Genomic DNA, 23,166 nt, shown 5'->3' with positions numbered 1-23,166 from the left:
AGGAACCTTCTAGACCTTCCTAGAACTTTTCAGAACTTTATAGGTCTGTTTTAGAATATATAAGCTTCCGGATTGATCAACACTACAATTGCTTTACTCAAAGATCTGTTCAGATACATAATACCCTCTTGATGACAGACAAATCAGAGACGTGTTAAAGTGGTACAGGAAGGTGATAGTAAACAATGCTGGCAATGGATGGGTGGCTGTGACAAACAATGGGAGGAAAAGAATACTATTGTGCAGACTACACAGCAAAAAATGAGGTGTTGAAACACAAAATGACTACCACTTTAGCGTGTTACTTGTGTGTTAATTCAACACCAAGGGTATCGCCTTCCGAACATATCAGAAATAACTAGTTACTGGCTGTGAGTATTTGTATTGGTTTTTATTGTTTGGTATGAGCAAAGCTTTACACAGTATATTTGGCTTTATACCAAGTAACTAATAACGTTCTATGTTTTCTGTAATCAGTCACAATAATAGTTTTGTAACTCTGTAAATTGTTTGACAACAATTACATGAATAACAGTGCTGCCATCTGTTTTCCTTATTTATTATGTCTTAGCACGTAAGAACAGAAGATGGCAGCTGTTGGAATGTGATGCAAAATTAGTACCTTTTAAAAGAACACTTGGGTAATTGTTCGAACTTCCATCTTTTCATTGTAGCATATACACGACAGAACGCTGTGTGGCCTCGTGTAGCGTAGTCGCTAATATTCTCGGCCTTGACGCGAACGATATCGGGTTTGACATGTGTAACAGCTTTTCAGGCCAGCCATCCTGAGTGAGGTTTTTTGTGGCTTTACTCATTCACACCAGGCAAATACCGCGATGGTACCTAAAACTAGAAATGCAATGGATATACCCGATTGCAATGAAATGAGCTGAGCGAGCTTAAACTACGTAATCAGGAAGCGTTTTTTGGTGATTATTCCTCGATGGTACATCGGATTTTTGATTTCGACCTATGTTGTCACTCAGCACGACATACTCTATCAGCGTGCTAAGTTTGGTTGAGATCGGCCAAACGGTCTAGGAGTAAGCGTTTTTCGGTGATTATTCCTCGATGGTACATCGGATTTTTGATTTCGACCTATGTTGTCACTCAGCACGACATACTCTATCAGCGTGCTAAGTTTGGTTGAGATCGGAAAAACGGTCTAGGAGGAAGCGTTTTTCGGTGATTATTCCTCGATGGTACATCGGATTTTTGATTTCGACCTATGTTGTCACTCAGCACGACATACTCTATCAGCGTGCTAAGTTTGGTTGAGATCGGCCAAACGGTCTAGGAGGAAGCGTTTTTCGGTGATTATTCCTCGATGGTACATCGGATTTTTGATTTCGACCTATGTTGTCACTCAGCACGACATACTCTATCAGCGTGCTAAGTTTGGTTGAGATCGGCCAAACGGTCTAGGAGGAGTTCGCGGACAACCAAACGGCTAACCCGAGTATAAGAGCTTCGCTTCGCTCAGCTCAATAATGGGCCCAGGCCGCTTCTTTCCTTTCCCATTGGTTTATATCCGCAATTCCTCAGGCAGTGTGATCACCGAGAAACGTCATCCCTCATACGTGACAGGCTAACATGACCATAGATGCTGAAAGCCCAGAAATCTAACCCCTAATCTTAACCCTAGTGATTTAACAGCAGAACTGATGTTTGATATAAATTCCCAGCAACTTGCATAAACTTCTTTCAGTTCATTTTCTTCTGAAAATGGAATTTCTACTTTGAAGAGTTTGGTCAATTTTGATTTAATGTACTCACCCATAGCTGCGGTAATTTTGCTCTGCTTTCTTGATGTATACAGTTTACGATTTGAGTTCACTGACCTGGTTTCTTAACAGGATTAACACTAACCTCTATAGCTAACTGACTCAGGGAATGTAATTCTTTTTCTATAGATACAAAATCATCTACACCATCAGAGGCTTCTTCTTGTTCAATAAATCATTGTTAATATTTTGTCAAAATATTTAGAACACAGAAAGTCATCATTGGAAACATACTAACTTTGAAAAAGTCTTGAAATGAGCACTCTTTTTCTCAACTTGAAAATACTTTTTTTTTTTTTTTTTTTGTTAGTTTTATATATCACTCTTTTATGAATATGCAAATAGTTAGCACAGTTCACTCTCCTGTGGTTCCAGTCAGAAGATATTTTAAACTCAATCCTTTCCACAAAACACCCTACAACTCAATCAATTAGCAGGATCATTCAAAAGCTCCACAAATTTGGTTATTTTTTTTTTCCTGGCGACAACTGAACCGTAAATTCATGCCTTCCCTTTATATATTAGGCTAAACATACAGAATTATCTGGATGGTATAATTTGAAGCAGTAAATTATCTTTCAAATAAAACAAAAAGCAACAAAATATCTTAAACCGTTTTAAAGACAGAGTATTTTAATATTTTATCGAAAACCGCACGTGACAAATGTTGATTGGTGGTCTGTATTTCGGGCCATGAATTCTTTTTGGATATAACAAAAAATAAATAAATAAAAATAAAAAAAAAGCTTTCTTACTTTGTTCTGAATTTTAACATCTGTTAAATTCAATAGTATATTAAACTATCAAGGTAAACCTCCTGCCTGAATTAATATGGACTATACGTATAATCTTGGATTTTCATTAGGTATCGCTTTCACATAAACGAGTTCATCAAACTTTGTTAATTTTACGTAATTTTCCAACCTCGCACCCGAAACCAGTAGGTTCTTATCCAATATATATATATAATTCCTAAAATAGCTACCAAAGACAAAAATCAGATATAGCACAAAAAGAACGATAATAAATATAGAAAAGAAATGCTGAATCCAAATTCAGTCAAAATGTCTCTTTATACAATATCTTCACCTACCTTTCATATTATCCTATGAGTCTAGTTTGGCCAATTCCGCTGTGTAGATTCCGATACTCTCCATGTCGTATAACACAAAATAAATCTGCTTTAATGATGATGACATCACATTCACAAAGTAGTTACTGATAGCCTTTAAGATAGTTTGAGCAGCCTGCTGCTTAGGAAAACCAGCCCTGAAAGGCAAAGACTAGGATTTAACTGACAAATTCATAAAATATAGGTCTACTGCTTCACTACAGTGTTAGTCAAAGACACAGTTATACAGAAACTGCTTCATATCTATAGTGACGATCTTCATAGTGCCACCTTGCACAAACTGAATGACAGCGCTGGTCGTATAGATACGAGGGTGGGCTGATAAGTTCTCGGCCCGACCCCCTTCCGAATATACTACCCTGATGTAATTGATGTCATGTGAAATGTTGTCCTTTTATATGTTTAAGTAGCAAATTTCACGATTCTACCATGAACGGTTTTTATTTTACAGGTAACTGAATGAACTGTGGCGAAGCCAGATGTCAAATTCACCAAAGAGGAGTTGCGAGGTGTAATGAAGTTCTTCTTCCTGCAACAGAAGTCGCCCAAGGAAATCCATGGTTGCATGCTAGACACATTGGGTGGACAAGGCCCTTCATACTTCATTGTGAAGAAATGGTGTGCGAACTTCAAGCCTGGTGAATCTTCAACAGAAGATGGTGACAGATGTGGCAGGCCAGTGTCAGTGTCAACTCCGGAAAAAGTGGACCAGATTCATGACCTGATTTTGAGCAACAGACGGATTTCGCTTCAGGAGATAGCTGACAAAGTGCACATATCCAAAGAACGTGTTGGGTCAATAATCCATGATCAGTTGGACATGCGCAAGCTTTCTGCGAAATGGATTCCGAAATGTTTGAACGCGGATCAGAAACGCGAACGTGTGAGATCAACGCAGGTGATTTTACGGCATTTTGCGAACTCCAAGGACGATTTTTTGAATCGGCTTGTTACCCAGGATGAAACGTGGGTGCATTACTTTGATCCGGAAACCAAACAGGAGCCATGCGAGTGGCGCCAATCAGGATCTCCAAGGCCCAAAAAATTCAAAGCACAAAGTCCGCAGGGAAAGTGTTTGCCTCAATATTCTGGGATAAGGATGGTGTTTTTCTCTCAGACTACCTTCCAAAGGGCCAAACCAAAACTGCATGGTATTACTGCAGTCTGCTGGCTAAGGTAAAGGACGCTATTAAAGAAAAGCGCCGTGGAAAGTTGACACGAGGTGTCTTGTTCTTGCAGGACAATGCTCCCATCCACAAGGCTGGCAGAACAATGGATTTTCTGTGAGACCTAGGGTTTCAGTGCATTGACCACCCACCTTACTCCCCAGATCTTGCCCCTTCGATTGTTATCTGTTTCCAAAACTCAAAACAGCACTGAAAGGACAGAAATTTCATAGTGATGAAGAGGTGATAACAACTGCGGAACAGTTTTTTGCAGACCTTGAGGTTTTTTTTTTTTTTTTTTTTTTTTTTTTTTTTTTTTTTTTTTTTTTTTTTTTAAAGGGGTTGGAGAAGTTGCAGCATCGAAGTGCCAAGTGTGTTGACCTTCGAGGGGACTATGTTGAATAGCCTTACACTTTCATGCCTGCAGCTCAAGTCCTTCTGGGTCGGGCCGAGAACTTATCAGCCTACCTTCGTAGAGGTATGTTGAACGTTCATAATGAAGGGAACCCAACGAAGATCGTCCCCTACTGGGAAAGCTACATAACAGTGCTTCACAATGCAAAATCAGTACAATGCCATAATCGAGATTCGCCGTGAACGTTGATTCACCGTGTTGAAGAATGGCTTAGAACATATGTTACAACGGACAGGAAATGCGAGGAGTAGGGCAACAAGCCAACCCTGTTCTGCTACGAGTCGTACACCAGCTCCTACTATCCGGAAATCGTACTTCTACATTACAAGGAAGAACCTAGATTCACAGAAAGGTTCTGTAAATTGTGATGGGCTATCCCAAGAGAATTAACACCATAATTCATCATGATCTGGAGTTGGAGACGAGTCGTAACTGACTTGTTTACAAAAATATATTGGGGAACGTCGCATCCTACGACTCTACAAGGCTTTATAACGCATGCTTTCGATGGATCTACAAGCAGTCTCTAGCGAGCGACATACTGAAATACGTTGTCACACTGGACGAGATACTTTAATAGCTCGAATAGATCGTGTGGATTTTTTAAGAGAGAATGCTAATAAAGACTTCCAAAAATAGTACTTGAATGTAGGGAAACTTTTGGCAAGGGATTCATGATCATTGCTGCTTTCTGATATGAGAAGCTGAAGATACAAATTACACTGATACAATGAGAAGTTAAAGCTACAAATTACAAAGTCAGTTCCAGTTATCCTGACTCAATTTACTGCCATGACATTACTTTCTGTATGGAATGGTGACAAACCAGGTATAATTGCAAGACAACTCATTCTATTATACCTCTTATTCGACAGTCTTCTTCCTTCAACACGTGGAAAAAGAAACTGGTATCCGTACCATTTTCTTTACCTACTTGCGCAAAGATTCCTCAAAGGAAGGAGTGGATTCCCGGATATTCTAAATTAAAAGTCGGTCGAAATAACCGTAAATCGAACACACATTCCCACTCATCTTTGTTTTGTCAGTTTTGAAAAGTAAACGTAAACAAAATTCATGGCACTGCATTCTTTGGCGTTGTTATTATTTCCTCTACGGCGACCCAAAGTTCATTTTTCCAAAATTTCGGTGGTTTATAACAACTCGGAAAGGACAGACTCTACAGCACTTTTGTACATGGACTTCTGGCTTTTTTTCATACATAGATTCACCTTTCAAGCGTTGTAAATGAAATTTTGCAACAATATGTACATAACATTACATATAGGTACGACACAATGAATTATTACTATCGTTTAGAACAGGGTTTCTCAACCTGAGAGTTGCGAGAGGGTTTCATGGGGATCGCGAAGATAAGCGGAAGATGAATGAACTGACCAAATTTATTTTTAATCCATTCACTTTTACGGAAGTTACTGTATCCACTGTATACAAGAAATGGATTCTAGTATTATAGAAATATATGGATATCGTGAGATCTCCGCAATACGTATATTAAAAATCCCACACAAGTTTATTACAAACCAGACATTATAAGGGGGTCACTGGCAAGAGGATGCGATAAAATAAAGGTCTTGATAGGAATTAGGTTGAGAACCACTGGTTTAGAATTATTTATTTTCATTTTATTTCAAGGTTTCTTTTCCTCTAGATAAAATATACTTTTTTTTTGTTTAGTTTTTAAATTCTGCCCCAATTACATATTCTGCTTAACAACTCAAATAGTTAATCATCCAGACGCAACAAAAGAAAGAAAGAAAGGAAGGAAGGAAGGAAGGAGAGAGAGAGAGAGAGAGAGAGAGAGAGAGAGAGAGAGAGAGAGAGAGAGAGAGAGAGAGAGAGAGAGAGAGAGAGAGAGAGAGAGAGAGAGAGAGAGAGAGAGAGAGAGAGAGAGAGAGGAACGTGACGCTCCATCAAAAATGAAAATGAAATCTGACTTTTATGTCCCACGGTTATGCCGGTTAGGCTAAAGGAGATGGTGATGATGAATAATGAATGAAATGGTGGAATGAAGAAAGTGGGAGGAAACGGGAGAACCCCGAGAAAACCCACGCACATGGTATTTGACGCTCCATCAAGTAATGAATCTAAACCAAAGGGGTCTTTCGATGGACTTTAGGAAGAATGTTAACTTCGACCTTCATGTTCCTTTGATATAGTATAACAAGATATGACGAACATTCTGAATAAATTAAATTTGTTTCTCTCTCTTTCTTATTTTATTTTATACTTTTTCTTCTTTATCGCTCACAGACCGGATAGCAAATGTTAAATACTTTTAGTACTTAAGATATTAATCTTTTCAAGTACTTATTGTAACACGCTGTTTTCTTTGCCTTCTACTTGTGGGTACCTAAGTGGAAACTAAATCTGTTCAGCTTCCAGTTTTCCTTCACACTTATGGTAAAACAGAAAGATATCAGTCCTAAATTCAAGTTATTAGTACAAGAAACATTTTGTTACTTATAAACTAAAACTGCTGTGAATATTAGTGCAATATTACATAACTGTCACTTCCTAATTTGAATATTTTAGGTTTTAGGATCCTGTAAACATTTACGATTAGATATTTCTTCTTTTCACCGAAAGCTTTTGGAAAGAAGGTTACTTTCAAACTATAAATCTCTGTTCTATATTACTCTTAGGATTAACACAGGAAGTTCTTACCTTCCGCTTCCTATCGATGGTATGGCTAAAGATTTGAGATTTTTCTGATCTGCTAAAGTCAAACAGTTCTTGACTGTACTTTCCAACTTGTCGGAGGCATCCACTTCAGTCCATGTGGGTCCATTCACATGGATCACCCACTTTGCAGGAAAATTGTGACCTGCGCACATAGCAGCTGAAGAAAAAATAAATCGTTACTAATCACTTTAATTTGCAAATATTAGCTTTTCTATAATGAAAAAAAAAGAAAGAAACTAGAGCACAAAACCTGAAACGAAGAAACTAGATATTTACTCTTTGTTATGAAGAACGACAATTAAAACGTAATCACAAAAGAATAAAAACTTATAAACGAAATGTTAACAGTAAAAGTTACAGAAAATGATCCGAAACTATTACTTTTAAATGGGAGTTAGGGCATTTTTTCTTCCACTCAACCGTTAAGTTAATAACACAAGTGCAAATTTCGAAAGAACAATAAACAATAGAATATATAGCACAAACATATAGAAATAAACAATAATACAAGACATAATGCAAGATGTTAACACGAGCACAGTGAAAAAGGAAGCTAACAAATTAACTTCATTTATTTAAGTTTTATAAATTATACTACCATTTAAGAAAATTGCAACACGCAGGAGAAATAACCCAAATGACATCCAACTAGGAGAATGAGTAGAAAAGTTTACCAGCAACAAGTGATTAAGTTTGCCAAGAGATGGCGGAAGCAGTGCTCTCTTTTGTGTTAGCGTTGCGCCCTCCTTTGTGGTAGTGTTACACCACGTCCAGTCAGTGACGAGTTGTCAAAGTGGAAACATGAAAGCTAATATCAGTACGCTTTGTCAACGACGTAAAGGGCGCAATATCACTACGTAACTAAGTTCGAACGGGATAGAATGATACGTCTTCATGAAACGGGTATGTCATGCCGTTACACTTCAGCTCATACAAGGCATGTTGCTCCAGCAGTGATGCATGTGTGGAAACAGTGGAAAGAAGAGGGTCGTAGGCAACGACGAGCGGATATTGGACCACAGTATGGAATGACAATCATCTTGTACGCATGGTCGTGATAGATCGTACGGCTTCATCCACAGCATTGGCTCGACGCTGAAGCACGGGTGTGGACTTGTGTGCGTCCACATTTCGACGCGGTCTGCTGCGGGCTGGACTGGTCACACGTATGCCATTGCGTCGGCTGCCACTAACCAGCAAGCACCAACGACCCAGATTACAACATGCACGTGAACGCCATCGCTGATGTGCTGAGTGGCAAAATGTAGTGTTTTTGGAAGAGTTCCGCTTTAATCTATCCTAAGATGATGTCCACATGCGTGTTAGACGCTATCGTGGTGAGCACAATTTGCCAGCCTGCATTATTGAGTGGCACAGCGGACAAACACCAAGAGATGGTTTGGAGCGCCACTGGCTACAACATGGGATTTCGACTGCTACGTATTCGTTTCAAGAGTGCTCTTCACTATAATCTATGTTTCTTCTGAGTTTTCTGACGTTTATGCTATAATAGTTGCACTCATCTGATTTGGTTGATACTTCGATATGACACAGCAGTCACCATATGTGTTCTCAAAACTTAGTAATAGGCCTTTTTTTATTCCTCTGTAATGCAGAACTCAATGAATACATGTTATTGAATCTTGATCTTTAGGGTAGCAAAGCACACACAAATACTCACTGGTCCATATCACTGCTAAAATAGCATACCTACATGCACAAAATACTTATTAAAAAAAGTAAGAAAAAAGTCAAGACATTTATATTTATATTTAATTTCAGTAACACTATTGCCACAAGTGCACCTTGCTAACGCATACGAAATTTATATCAACAATAAAGAAAACTGCCTCATACCTATTATTCTTTAAATCAATAAAATAAGTGGTAATTTCTTTGAGTACTTACCACTTGCTGCATCTAATGTTCCATGGTTTGAGCGCAAGTCATGAATTTCCTGAAACAAAAGTTCAAAATAAAATATGAAAATCAGAACTTTTATATAAAAGCAGTTGAGCATGTCTTCTTTAAATATGATTATCTATTTTAAAGTTCTTTGTGTGACAAACGGCTGACATTGTCAATGACTGAAACCTTGGATAATCAATCAATCAGTTTTATCTAATTTCCGTAGCCAATACATAACAATTACTTCCATAAAGCAAGGGGCAAGACATTCAAAACAAATGAACATTACAATGTGTTCGAGGAATGGGTATGGTATCCTTTTGTGTATAATTTTGTAATTTGTTTTTATGCTACCACCTTTGCCTACGTCTATCTGTAATTTTCTCCTGTTATCGATTATGTTTGCAGTTATTCGGATACAAATTTGAGGATATGTTCCCGAAAAAGACTGAATTCACGCACTGTGTACCCCTGAATTAGGAATATTAAACTCCTGTGGACCCGTTTAGTGTGCTTCACGCATATCGCACACAGAACGCCTTGTCAATCACATCTACGAAGTATTTTTAATGGCTGAGTTGTTAATTGTTGCTGATTAATTCTCTCAATTTCACAATACAAATTTACTCCCCATATAAAAATGTGCTTGAGAACCGAAGCAAAACACTTTTCGTAAGCCATCCATTCAACACGCTACAGAACAATTAATCGGAAACTGTTCTTTATTTATAAATATGAAGATTCACATTTGTATCACGAAGTAGATGAATTCCAAACAATTTCAGTGTGACTTGACGTGATTGTCATTTTCTTTAAAATGTTACTAAATAGAATACATCTGGGAAGGTTCCTAGCTATCTGTGAAACCTCTGTTAGAGAAAAATAAAGAACCTTACTTCTGACAACTGTAACGAACTAGGCTTAGCTTGGGAAAAAGTATGATGCACAGTTTATAGGCTTATCACTTTTTAAATTTGTTATTCTTTCTGTGAATAAAAATTGGAATCAATTTCATAACAACTGTAACTCCCTTATGCTAATTGTAGAATCAACACAAAAATCTGTGACAAGTAAACGTTGACATGAAACTTATTTTTCAATTCACGGGAAGAACAGCAAATTAAAACAGTAATAAGCTTATAAACTGTACTTCGTACCTTTTCCCAAAAAATCTAATTCGTCACAGTTTTGAGAAGTGAGGTTGTTTACTTTTTTTTTTTCAGAAAGGCTCCGCAAGTACGCAGACACCTTCCCACATGTATCCACGTTAAAAATCTTTAGAAAAGATCGACAAAGGTATCAGCGTACACTGAAACTGTGAGTTCAACTGCTTCGTGATGCAAGTCTTCATATTTGAGTCATTACTGTGTTCTATAGGATCTATCAGCAATTTTTATGGTTACCAGTTTTTACAACTCAACCTTAAAATGAATAAATAAATAAATAAATAAAAATCAAAAAACTTTCCCTTGCCTTTTTGCAATAAGCGATCATGTAGTTGCACACATAAATATGTTTTTCCTAACACTGGAGAACCGCGGTGGCATAATCGACAAAGCTCTACTTACCAAAAAGATGGCCAGTATTCGCTTCCTGGGCAGACGGGATTTATTATCCTTTCAACTCTCGGCAAATGTGGTTTACGGGTTCAGCCTTCCTCTATCAACTAGTGAAAACTGGTGGCTAAATCACCTCCTCCTCTTTTGTTTTACCTCCACATTGACCCTGAGCTACACTAATCTCTCTCGAATATAGTCACTTTACTTAACCATAGGGTTTATGCCAAGAACATTGTCTATTGGTATTTTCACTCTAATTACGAATACATCTTTCAGATACTGATTATATTTCTTCTACGACTGAATAACTATATCTCTCCACGTTCATTAAGGAACTACAATAATAATAATAATAATAATAATAATAATAATAATAATAATAATAATAATAATAATAATAATAATAATAATAATAATAATAAGGAATTCACCTTCATGTGGCTTCCAGTTTTATGTGCTTGTGGACTTCCGCATATGCTCGATTGCACAAGAGATATATTATGTACAGACCAGTGGTTTCCAAAGTGTGTGGGTGTGTGGGCGGGGGAAGGGGGGCGTCCCCTGGGAGGGTATGAAGAGCGAGCAAGAAGGACGCAAGCTACTGATATAAATAAATTATGAATAAATCACCATTTGTAATGACCATTTATAATTTAACTTTAGCAAACCTTACACAAGTTTCGTGTTTGGTTACTAAATACTACTCTCCTTCTACATTGCCCGTAGTTCTTCGTTTTGTGACTTAAAAAAAAAAAAAAAAAAAAAAAAAAAAAACGCTGACTTTATTTTTAGTGTTGGAAGAGAATCCGATGTTGGAAGTATTAAAAAATATAAAACCTACACTTAAATAATTTATAACTGATTTACAACGAACCAAGAATGTATACTTAATTACGCTGTTTCTTACAGTTATTTAACTTTCAAATAATGTATTACAAAATCTTGAAAACAAAGACGCATTAAATGAAATACTGTTCAAACACAAAAGAAACTATTCAGTAAGAACTGCTGTTTCATGAAGAACAAAGCTGGTAAAAAATAATACTGCACTACGATAGTATGCACAAGTCTTGTTGGAAATAAACATAAATTGTGAGAAAATATTATTACATTGACTTACAGAATAAGTTAGACACCTGGAAGAAATGCCCAATGCCAATGTAACGTGCACACTATCTGCAGGTATATAATGATTAGAGTTGCACTGGTCTGTGACAGCTAGAGCGACCATTCGAATCCATTAAATTTGTCACCACGTTATTCAGCATCCTCGCCGGCATGGATATATTTACCCGTTCGGTTGGGAAGGGTGTAATATAGCTCTCTGTCCTCACGCGAGACAAGCTGGCCCACGACTGTTATAACTGGCCTTCGATTTCCTGGATATTGGCATTAAGACATATTTGGCGTTCGAGCTGGTCCCACGTATGTTCTATTGGGGACAGATCAGGGATCTTACTGGCCAAGGGAGTACTTGAACGTCATGTAGGTAGTTCATAAAGACACATGCAGTGTATGGACGAGTATTGTCGCATTAAAAGATGGTACCAGGATACTATCTCATGAGAGGCATCACATAGGGTGCTGAATGTTCCGTCAGAGTTCCTGAGTCACTACCAGAGGTGACCTAGTCATATCCGACAGTTTCTCACATTATAATGCCAGGAGTAACACCGATGTTTGTCTTCAAAACAAACATCGTCAGAATGTGTCCTCTCCCATCGGCGCCATCATACTCGCAAACGATGGTCATCCGAGATGGTGTCGAACCGAGATTCATCGCTGAAAATAGTGCGACACCATTGGTCAGCAATCCATGGTTTCCGGGTACGGCACCAGTCCAAACGCAGACGTATGTGTTGTGTTAACACCAGCTTACGCCTGGGACGGTGATTCAATAGTCTGGCTGCTGCTAATCTCCGACCAATGGTGCGGAATGACATGAGGTGTTGCACTGAGTGCCTTAGTTGTAAGCGCGGTTGTGAAGGGGCTACGATGTGCTTGGGACACAAATATACTGATCTCTCGTCGGTGGATCACACTTGGTCAACCGAAACCTTGATGACGCTACTGGTTTCCCTTATCTTCTCTTTTATTTCAACATGAGCACACTGTTACACCTGAATGCTCACACTAATCGCCTTCTGGTGGCCGTTCTAGCCGTCACAGATCATTTACATACCCATCGATGGTATCCACATGTACAAATTACGTTGACATCGGACCATTTCTTCCAGGTGATTAATTTCTTTCTGTCAGTCACTGTATTATTATTATTATTATTATTATTATTATTAATGAAGATTTTACAACTCAATGCTGCATCTCAAATCACAGAAGGGTTCAGATAACAAACGCATAACCAACGACCTGTTGGGAGGTGGGGAATGACTATGCAGGGTTTATAAAGGTGGGTGCCAGGTAAATAAGATAGGGAAGCACCAGTGTAAACAGTTTAAAGTAAAGTCTGAAAAAAATATGATTATTGGGTTGCGATTAAGCCCTAGTTTCCAATATATACATATATTGGTTACTTGTCACCTACGAAGCCGTCGAGTTGCAATCAAACCGAAATTACAGATGAATAAAGAGTAATTAAGGACCCAAGAATGAAGTTATTAATAACGTGTTAGAGTACTACGTAATTCTTATTTGTTATCACTACTATCTAAGTCTGTGAATACACCGCATTTCTCTAGATAACCCGTGATCCTAAGTTAAGAAATAACATTAACAGACCGAGCTATGGATCAAGAATAGCTAATACCAAGAAATCAAGTTTCAAGCAGTCAGAGTTTGAAAAAACCCAGAGTATTTTTGAAAAAACCCAACCCACCTGGGCCCATATGGGTTTTTTCGGGTATTTTCGAGTTTTATTGTTTTTTTCGGGTTTAATTGGGTTTTTCGAAATATTTCAATGTCTTTGGGGTAAAAGTGTTAAAATGTGATTTATATTTCAAGATTGTCATTGTCGCAACTTGCAGCAATTTTCTGTTCACTACTGTTTTAAAAAAATAGCCGCCATTTTGAAATTTTATATTCAATCGCCGAGAAAATCTATACAGCAAATTTAGATTGTCTCTTGCTTCTACCCTCAAAATTTCAACTTTAAAGTCCGAAAACTACACCCTGTAGCGTGGATACACGCTACTTGAAAAATAGCCGCAATTTTGAAATTTTACGTTGGATCGCTGCCAAAATATATATACACAGCTAATTTAGTGTGTCTCGTGCTTCTACTCTGAAAATTTGTTTTTAAAAGACCGAAAATTTCACTTTGTAGCGTGGATACCCGCTATTTTGAAAGAAAGCAAAAAAAATAAAAAAAAAAAATCGCCTTTTGAAATTTTACGTTGGTATGACACCAAAATCTATACAGGAAATTTAGTGTGTCCCGTGCTTGTACTCTGAAAATTTAAACTTAGAAGACCGAAAGTTGTACCCTGTAATATGTGTGGTACAGGCAGACAAACGAACACATGTAGATCGAATCATGCGTTCAATTACGGGGATTTCCCCAGCACTAGCAAGACGGTTCTCACTCGAAAATGAATTTAAAACAATTTAGAAATAGATAATTCCTATTTTATAAGGTAAATGTCTTAAATGAAATTAAATATCTTCCAGCTTAAAATAAATAATTTTATTGTTGAAGTATTCACTTCCAACTTTGTGCGTTCAATTGCGGGAATTTCCCGAGCACTTTTTTCATGACGAGTTTTCAGCGAAAATGCAACTTTCTTTACTGTACATCGACACTTCCACTCGTATGGAAGTTTAAATTCAGCACCTGAAATGGTAGGGTTACATAGTCTTCGGAACTCCAAGCGTTAAGCTTCTTAAACTTGACAAGAATTTTTACGCTATTGCTGGTGTTGATGCTCCAGAATGCTTATTTGAAGAGTAGCAACTAATGACTGAACTAAACCGTTGTTGTTGGAAAACTAAATTTTACTGAAGAATACTTGTGTTATCATCTAAGGCATGAAATAATACTATTAACTTTACTAATGTATTTACATATTTACTGGTGATACAGGAACCTATGGCCTTAAACTCGTCAAATGTATGAAAGATAACGTCCCACGGCCTTGCCGAGCACACTACTCACGGAAAGTATTTTCTAAAATATAAAATTGCATATTTTACTTCAAATAGGCTATAAACACAATCCATACATTAATTTGTTCTATAATTATCTCAAGCCAAGGTAAGCGTTTTTATTCATTCAGTGCATTCAGAACTTTATATAGGTCTAACATTGAATATTGTTGTATACTCTAACATGAAAGCATCTAATTCGCCCAAGGTAAGTTCAAAATCTGATAAAAGTCACTTTCAATGTGATCACCTTAGTTGTACCGATAATATACTAACAAAAAGCTCAAAAACCCAGGTGGGTTTTAGTGTTTTTATTCAGGTGGGTTTTCGGGCTGGGCTCACTTGGGCAAACCCTGCTCCTGTTTATCTTGAATCTATTTAGGCAAAAGCACAATGAACTTCTCGAACTAACGAACATACCACAAAGAAGCCTGTCAAATACAGAAGGTTGGTCTACATTTATGGAAACGATTTTGTGTCCCCTACGCTAGGGTGTAAAGCCGTGTTTCCACCAGCGGTTGTACTCGTTATGACGACCCTGAACATAAACTATAGCCCGACACCGAAATTTCCATTGGAGTAGGCTCCTGTTCAGAGAAATCTGATCAAGTTTGGACCACTTCTACTTGCAAACTTTTCACAAGCCAGTCAATGTGCGTGGGCAACGTAAGGGAATCGCTCTCTTCAAACACCCGGAAGCACGAAAGTCCATTGGTGCAGCGTCGGGATGTCTGAATATGGGATAGCATGGATTCCAGTTTCACGCGCTTTGCGGGTCATGTATGTCACAGTTGTTCGAGCCGTGTGGCTGGCTGCTTTGTCTTGATGAATGAAGACTTTCAACACCTAAGTACCATACAACGACGGAATATGCTGCCGATATAATGGCTCCAGAACGTGTTGTTGGTAGTATGCTACCTTAATTTTCATATTTCGTGCAACTCTATGCAGGGGAAGTTTTTTTTTATGGCAAAAACTTCCAACCATCATGAAGCCACGGGGAAAACTTTCGCGGCATGTGCGGACCCAATTGGCATGATCAATGGAATCCTTTGGATGATAGTAAATGGCCGAGAACCCGCTTAGAATTTGACAAATAGATCCAGGCGTCGTCTAACGTGACCATATATTTATATTTGTCACCCGCTAAATACCGTTCATAGAGCCGTTTGCAATGGATCCTGCGTTCCGATGTGTTTGGCTGTGAGTGTGTGAACACGTGGTTTATGTTCACTTGCAGGCGTAAATCCTTGCTGATTATCCTATACACAGTTGATTTGGATCTTCTAACACTCCTGGCAATGTCTTTGTGGTGGCGGATTCTCCTGGGTCACCAACTTCTGCACTTGTCGAACCACATCCATTGTACGTTTGGGCGGAGGTGTTGTTTTCGTGCCACTGTACGCACACTCGCTTTCTCTGGCTGTGCATTTTTGTTACGTTTGAGTACACTGGTAATATCTTTCTTGGAAATGGTGAAAACCTTAGATGAACACTGTTTCACAATTGCACTGTAGCTGTACCCGATGTCGGAAAGAGTGGTGATGTACTCCTCCCAGAATGGGGGTCACTTTTGGAGGCATTTTACACTCGGAGCACTTCACTTCCTGTTACTGAATTCTCTACACAACTGGTTTCTGATTGCTCTGCTGTGCTTACTGTCTGTGCGATTTTAGCGCCCCTGGCGGACGTTCCACTTCGTTTCCATAAATGTGGACCGACCTTCTGTACAATGTTTCAAACAGGAAGTTACAACCGACAGGAAGTTTTACAAACCACGGTTGGAAATAAGTTTGTTAGGGAAAACAGATCATACTAATGGAGAGAGATGCCTGGACAAAAGGAACGAATTGGTGTGTATCAAATGTAATCAAGACGATGTAGGGAAGACATCGCAGCTACTCCAAGTTGGCGAGATTGAGTCTGCAGTGGTAGCGCTGAGAAAGGAATGTAATAAGTTGATCCTGGTGGAAAAGTTGGAGTAAAAAGAAATCTTCACTAGTTTCACCGGTGTGCTTTGTCAGGGAAGTCACTACTTTGAGATGTTCTTATCAACTGAGGACCTGATATTTTCACTTTAGATGTCGAACGAGGTGCTACATTGACTACACTGTTAAAAAAAAATCAAAGAAAACTAAGATTCAAACTGAACTGGCTAAAAACAACATGAAAGACGAGTCACTTATTAAAAAGAAATATATTGACCTTATATTTTAAAGTTTATGTAACGGGGAAGAATGCTAGATGAATTTTCAAGTCTGATTTCTGAACTGTTCACAAAGAAAAGTGAACTAGTTTACCTTCATACATATCATATCACCTCTTTAGTATCTACTAGATAGGTCAATCTTACCCGTAGCTGATTCAGTAAAAGAGATACACTTTCACCTTTGATTTCACAGAATGCAAAACAAAATAAATAGAACCTATTTGGTATCGCTCTTACTGTGCACATTTTAGCCACTTTTATTTCTTTTTATTATTACACTATTTAATTGCCCCTATATTCTGTAGTTTTTAGAATGACGTGAAAGTTTCACATATTGTGTTCGATTTGAAGAGGTACTGAACAGGTATGTTACGTATTTGTCCTTTGAAAAGATTTTTCTAAGCACAGTGGAGTAATTAGGTTGGATTGGATTTTGTGTCCCTTTTAGCACAGAGATCATCAGTAGAGAAATGTGGACCTAGAGCTTAAGTGAGATCAGAACCTTAAGAGCTCCCACCAGGAAACGAACACTAGCCTGGCGTACGTTCAGTTGCAAAACTATTGTTTTTTCTATAGACGAAGATCCCAAAAGCAACCATCCCCATGTTTAGCCTTATAAGGGCACTCTAAGCATTATCATCGAAGCATCATGACATTCACATCTCAACAGAACTTTTGTAATTACGCTTAAAAGAATTGTATATTCACAATACACACAACAGAAGTCTTCTTACCTGTTGAAATTCCTTTCCTCCTCTTTTTTCCAACGCCTGACCTACTTCACCCATGAAGGCAAAATTGCCATTTGTGGGATGTACTATCGCATCAGCTGTGATGTTTGTGATATCACCTTGAACCACAGTTAACTAAAACAAAAAGCATGCGATTATCTGTGGAACACAGAAAGAAAGAAAGCAAACACTTTATAATTTCTAGTTATAAATTTCCTTATAATGTATTCAACATGATTCATGAATTAAACATTTTTACTTTTAATCAATAGGTTATTAGTAGAGACCGGATGTTCAGGCACTAAAAACCTGGAAAATAGGCAGGCAAATAGGCACTAAAAATTTTAAAAATAGGCAGTAAAATAGGCACTAAAATGTAACTCGAAGTACTGAAGATAAACACTCAATACCATTAAAAATAGATTCAAGTTATAATGTTCAAAGAATATAGAAACATACTTATTTGTTAATATCTTCTTTTATTGTATATATAAAAACGAAGCTTGTTATGCATTCCATATATACTGGAACCTGAAAGATGTGCACATACTTCGGGAAGTGATTCGTGACATTCAAGAGGACTTTTTGTCTTCTTTTCATATCACTTATCACTTCCCGAAGTATGTGCACATTTTTGAAGTTCACCCTGTATATATATATATATATATATATATATATATATATATATATATATATTGTAACGTACCACGTGCTTGTGTTTACAAACTCCTAATATACGTATATATGTGTGTATTTTTATATTATATGTTATATATTTTCCCAATGAAGGCTTATTTTGAAGAAAATGTACAGAATAGGCAATATTAGGCACTAAAGCAATTATTTAGGCAGTAAAGGTCGAAATAGGCAAAATAGGCAAAATAAAATTGGCTTAAATCGAAACTATGACCCCCCATATAAACTCTAAAAGGTTATTTTTGATCATATCTTTAATATTAAAAAATAGGCATTTTGCCTAACATCCGGTCTCTAGTTATTAGTATCTTAAACATATTTTGGTCGTTTAAACATATTTTGGTTAAGAATCTTCACTACAATCCTTAACACTCTTTTTACCTTTGTGATTCGAAAGAAATTAATAATTTAATTCTGGAAAGTATGTCATTTAACACGTAGTTACTGCTATTAAATACGTAACATGTTTGTTTCAAGATCCTTCATATACTGTAATAACCTTAGTGCCCAGTAATTATGACAAATATATATCAAAAACTAACATGCATAATGTTCCATTTTAAGTACGCAAGTATATTTTGCTATTGTAATGAAAATAGTGACTGCTAACCTTTTGTCCCAGGAAAAGTTTCTTCTCTGACAAAACTGTTATTCCAGAGCCTGCAGCTGCATTGTTGACTGTGGTATCTTTCGCTTTCCCTTTTCCTTTACCACTCTTAGCTGATGATAAAAACAACCCAAGTATAAATGCGTGTGCCTTTGAACATTGGTAATATATTAGCAAACAAAGTAATTCTAAAAAAGTATCACAATACCATTATTTTAAAAGAACTATGATGGTTACACTGAAAATAATGAGCTACATTTCTCCAGAAACAAGTTTTCGTTTTACTAAAGAAAAAAAAACAATCTTAATCTACAGACTTTTCTTTATTTTTTTTCAATTCTCCATTTCTCTACTTTGTAACAGCTTAAAATACCATGTTTCAGTTGATTGCAGAATCGGATGCACTGTTTTTTAAGTCCTCCGTTGTTGGTAGCGCTGACTACTTAACTGGTCATTCACAAAACCAAACAGTAGGTAGTCGAAAGATAAGCCAGAATTCCACACCCCATTTTCCCAATGTCCTCCCTTGTGAATTAAGCAAAGTAAGCGCGTGTCGTGCTCAATTAAAATTTTCTTTTCAAGTCGTTTATCGCAGGACGAGCTTCTGCAGTATTTGCACATAACTGCAAACATTATGGTTTATCCGGGTTTAAGAAATTCAAATGGAACGCATCTCTCTACATTCCAGAAGACAATGCCATAACTTTCTCAATAGAACTTTGTTGACTGTCTTTGTTTTCTGTTTTGTCGGCGACGTGAAATTCAGTGTGTTCTTGTTGTATGTATGAATAGTATTTGTGTGCGTTGTGGTCTTGAATGACCATCTAATCGTCCGTGAGGTTTCCGAGACGCAACATCCGAACCTCTCGGCGCCTAATGCTCATCTTATTATTGAGACCGGCGGGCAATTCGGAAACGATTTAGTAATCCCTCTTTGGAGATGTCCTTCAACGTCTTACCCAGGTAAGTCCAAGTCTCCAGAAAATACTCATTGGCAGGACAACAGAGGACCGACTATGGAAAGCGGTTACAGTGCAACGTTTCCGTGGCATCTTCGTTCGCCTGATTTGCGCCATGGATTTCTACCAGGAGTTACATTAAAGAACGTGTATTTGTTCCCCCTCTTCTAAGCAGCTGCGGATCCAGATAACGCAGGCAGCTGCGACAATCAATGCCGAAATGCTTAAAACAATTTGGCAGGAAATCGAGTACCGTTGGGACAGTTGCCGTGTGAACACATATTGAACACTTGAAGTAAAACTTAAAAGATATATTGTATTCATGGAGGTATAAAACATTACTGTTACAAATACAACGATAATGTATATTTCGTATGTACTTCTAAGTATCGTTTCTATTTACGGGCAAAAGTGCTATCTAAAAGGCACAAGCTATTAAGAAGAAGAAGAAGAAGTATATAAAGAGATACTTTAAATTTTTATTATATCGAGATTTTTCTTGTTTTCGTTGCTATGACAACTTGTTTATCTGGTTATGATAATGTAGAAATGTTAGAACAAAGAACCATATCGTTAGAATTGAATGTATATTATTTTAATGTGGCAAATACGGTATATGTTGAAAAATATACATATCCAAAAGTGCATAACTGTGGTGTAATTCATTGTAATCTCGTGGACTTTATAAATATTCAAAGTATATTTGAATCAGGGAATGTAACGAAAGTAAATAACGTTACATATTTATATGGTGCCGAAACCGTAGAAACCTTGAGATTAGTCCGAAGTTTTAGTAAACTATCTCAACATCACGGATTACATTTTACTACGTAATAAAATAAAAATACATCGAAGAACTAAAATGAATACCAGTACAGGAGTTGAAGGTGTCAAAATCCCAGCAATTGAGACTTTAACGGATGTGACTGATCTTTTACGACAGCTAGGACAGCAGATGAATTCCATGACACAGCAGATGGATCCCAAATTGGATACCAGATTGGAACAAATAACACAAAATTTGGATTCCAGATTGGAACAAGTATCACAAAATTTGGATTCCAGACTGGATCAAGTAACCCAACAAATAGGACAACAGATGGATTCTAGATTGGAACAAATGAAACTACAAATAGGACAGCAGATGGATTCTAAATTGGAGCAAGTAACGCAGCAGATAAATATCAAACTGGAAATAACCGACAATAGGATAGAGCAAATTATCCATAGCTTTGCAATGGTAAGAAATACCGTTGATGTAGTAGAAACATACAAATCAAATACAAGTAGAAACATACAAGTCAATAAACATACAAATCAAATTCGAGGCTGCAATAAGAGGTACAGACCATCAAAGAGAAAATCAGTACTGCAAAGTGTAATCCTGATCCTGCCCTCAACGTAGTGTATGAGGAACATAGAACTGAATCAAGACCCTGTGAAGAAGACAGCAACCCATCAGAAAGTTATTCTGAAAGGGAGGACATCATCTCTAATATCGAGGACGAAAAAATAAGACCACGTCGAAGGAACCATACACACGTAAAATCTAGACATCTAAGGTATTTTAGTACTAAATGTAATCGCGTGAAATTTAGTGAAATCAGATCCTTAACTAAATTCAGCTGTAGAACTGAGGACATCCCAGCGAGTATCTTTTTAGAAAAATTTGAAGAATGTTAACTAATTGGTATAGATAAGGCTAATTTCCTCAAAATATTGCCACATATTTTGTTACCACCTTGTTCGGATGGTATAAAGCGATCAGCGGTAGTCTGAGTAATTATTGATTTTAAAAATGCGCTGTTAGCAGACCGGGATGCTCTAATTAGAAACCGACATTTTGATCCAAAATGGACAAAAGTCTTACAGATTTTGTAATTTTCGCATATAATGACTTGAAACAGATCCATCCAAATCAGCAGGAATCACGCATTATTGCATCAATAAAAATATTATTATCGTTTAGGCTACAGCAAGAATTGATCTCTTCGCAGTGTTTTCATTTTAATCACTTAATAATGATAGTTCAAAATTATGAGAGTCAGTCTAGGTTACAAGGTAATAATAACAGAAATCAAGCTAACCATATTCCTGTTCGAAATATCAATATTAGAGAAGATTGTAATCATAATACGAGGAGTAATGTTGGATTTTCTCATAATGGCAATGCCACCGAACCTAATTTTAGAAGAAAAAGAAATAATAATCGTACCGCTTTTAGAAATAATATAAATAATCGAGCTAATTTCTCACGAACTCCCCGATTTCGTACATATGTGGCAAAAATTTTCAGAATAAGAATCAAAGGACTGGTGAAGTCAGTAGCATACAGGACTGTACTCAAGATTGTGCCATTCAATGCAACTTAATCGAATCGTTTGGTAATGTCACTTAACTTAAATGTGGTTGACGTGGAATGGGTTAAAGCCACGTTAGCAATTTATTCGCAATATAAGAACAATGATCTAAACTTATATAATAATGCTTCAAGTCCTTTAAATGATAATAATCACCTTTTTCGTTTGCAGGACAATTATGTTAATGTCGAGTTTTCAGATTAAGTCTTAATGTATTAATTTCTTTATTGTGTGATTATTTTGTATGATATCAATTAGTTTTTGTTTTGTTTCACTTTGAATATTATTATGATTTAATTGTAATTTTTACTTCGTTCACATTCTACGCAATCACATCTATGCATCAATACAAAATATCTATCAAATTTATGCTAATTATGCCCGAATAAATAAAACATGTTATGTTGTATTTTAACTTACACCAACTTCATTGTTAACAAGTATAAATGGTATTGAATTAAAGAATTTATTTAGGAAAATAATCAACCAACTTATCATACTTTTAATGTCTTTCTCATCGGTAATTTTATAAAATTAAAATAAAATTGATTGTTGGACAAATATAAGAATGATATTGAGATAAGATGAAAATAATATATTATTTTATGAATTTATATATATATATATACATATATATAAAGGTTATTCAAAAAGTAAGGTAACCAAGTATATGAAATGTTTAACGATCAGGATTCTTTCTTCAATTGTAATCAATTTAAAGAAGTCCTGTAGTTCGGGAGCCATTATACAACGACAATGTACATTTTGTATGTACTTCTAAGTATCGTTTCTATTTACGGGCAAAAGTGCTACTTAAAAGGCACAAGCTATTA

General features: G+C 36.8%; 1 protein-coding gene across 1 annotated transcript in view; it reads right to left on the bottom strand.

The window, feature by feature from the left end:
- The window catches only part of LOC145695130 (core histone macro-H2A.1-like), a 49,273-nt gene that overhangs the window by 8,744 nt on the left and 17,363 nt on the right, over positions 1 to 23,166 (bottom strand). Inside the window, exons 4-8 of the mRNA XM_081772060.1 lie at positions 19,018 to 19,127; positions 17,715 to 17,846; positions 9,112 to 9,160; positions 7,186 to 7,360; positions 2,881 to 3,056 (exon numbers count right to left, since the gene is read on the bottom strand). Of these exons, the coding sequence (XP_081628186.1) occupies positions 2,894 to 3,056; positions 7,186 to 7,360; positions 9,112 to 9,160; positions 17,715 to 17,846; positions 19,018 to 19,127 (629 nt within the window). The 3' untranslated portion in view covers positions 2,881 to 2,893. The remainder of the gene's footprint in view (positions 1 to 2,880; positions 3,057 to 7,185; positions 7,361 to 9,111; positions 9,161 to 17,714; positions 17,847 to 19,017; positions 19,128 to 23,166) is intronic.

The sequence above is a fragment of the Thermobia domestica genome, chromosome 1 (assembly GCF_964235325.1).
Source record: "Thermobia domestica chromosome 1, izTheDome1.hap1.1, whole genome shotgun sequence".
NCBI classification, from domain to species: Eukaryota; Metazoa; Arthropoda; class Insecta; order Zygentoma; family Lepismatidae; genus Thermobia; species Thermobia domestica.
The sequence above is the reverse complement of the archived record's forward strand: the minus strand, read 5'-3'. Positions and strand labels throughout refer to the sequence as shown.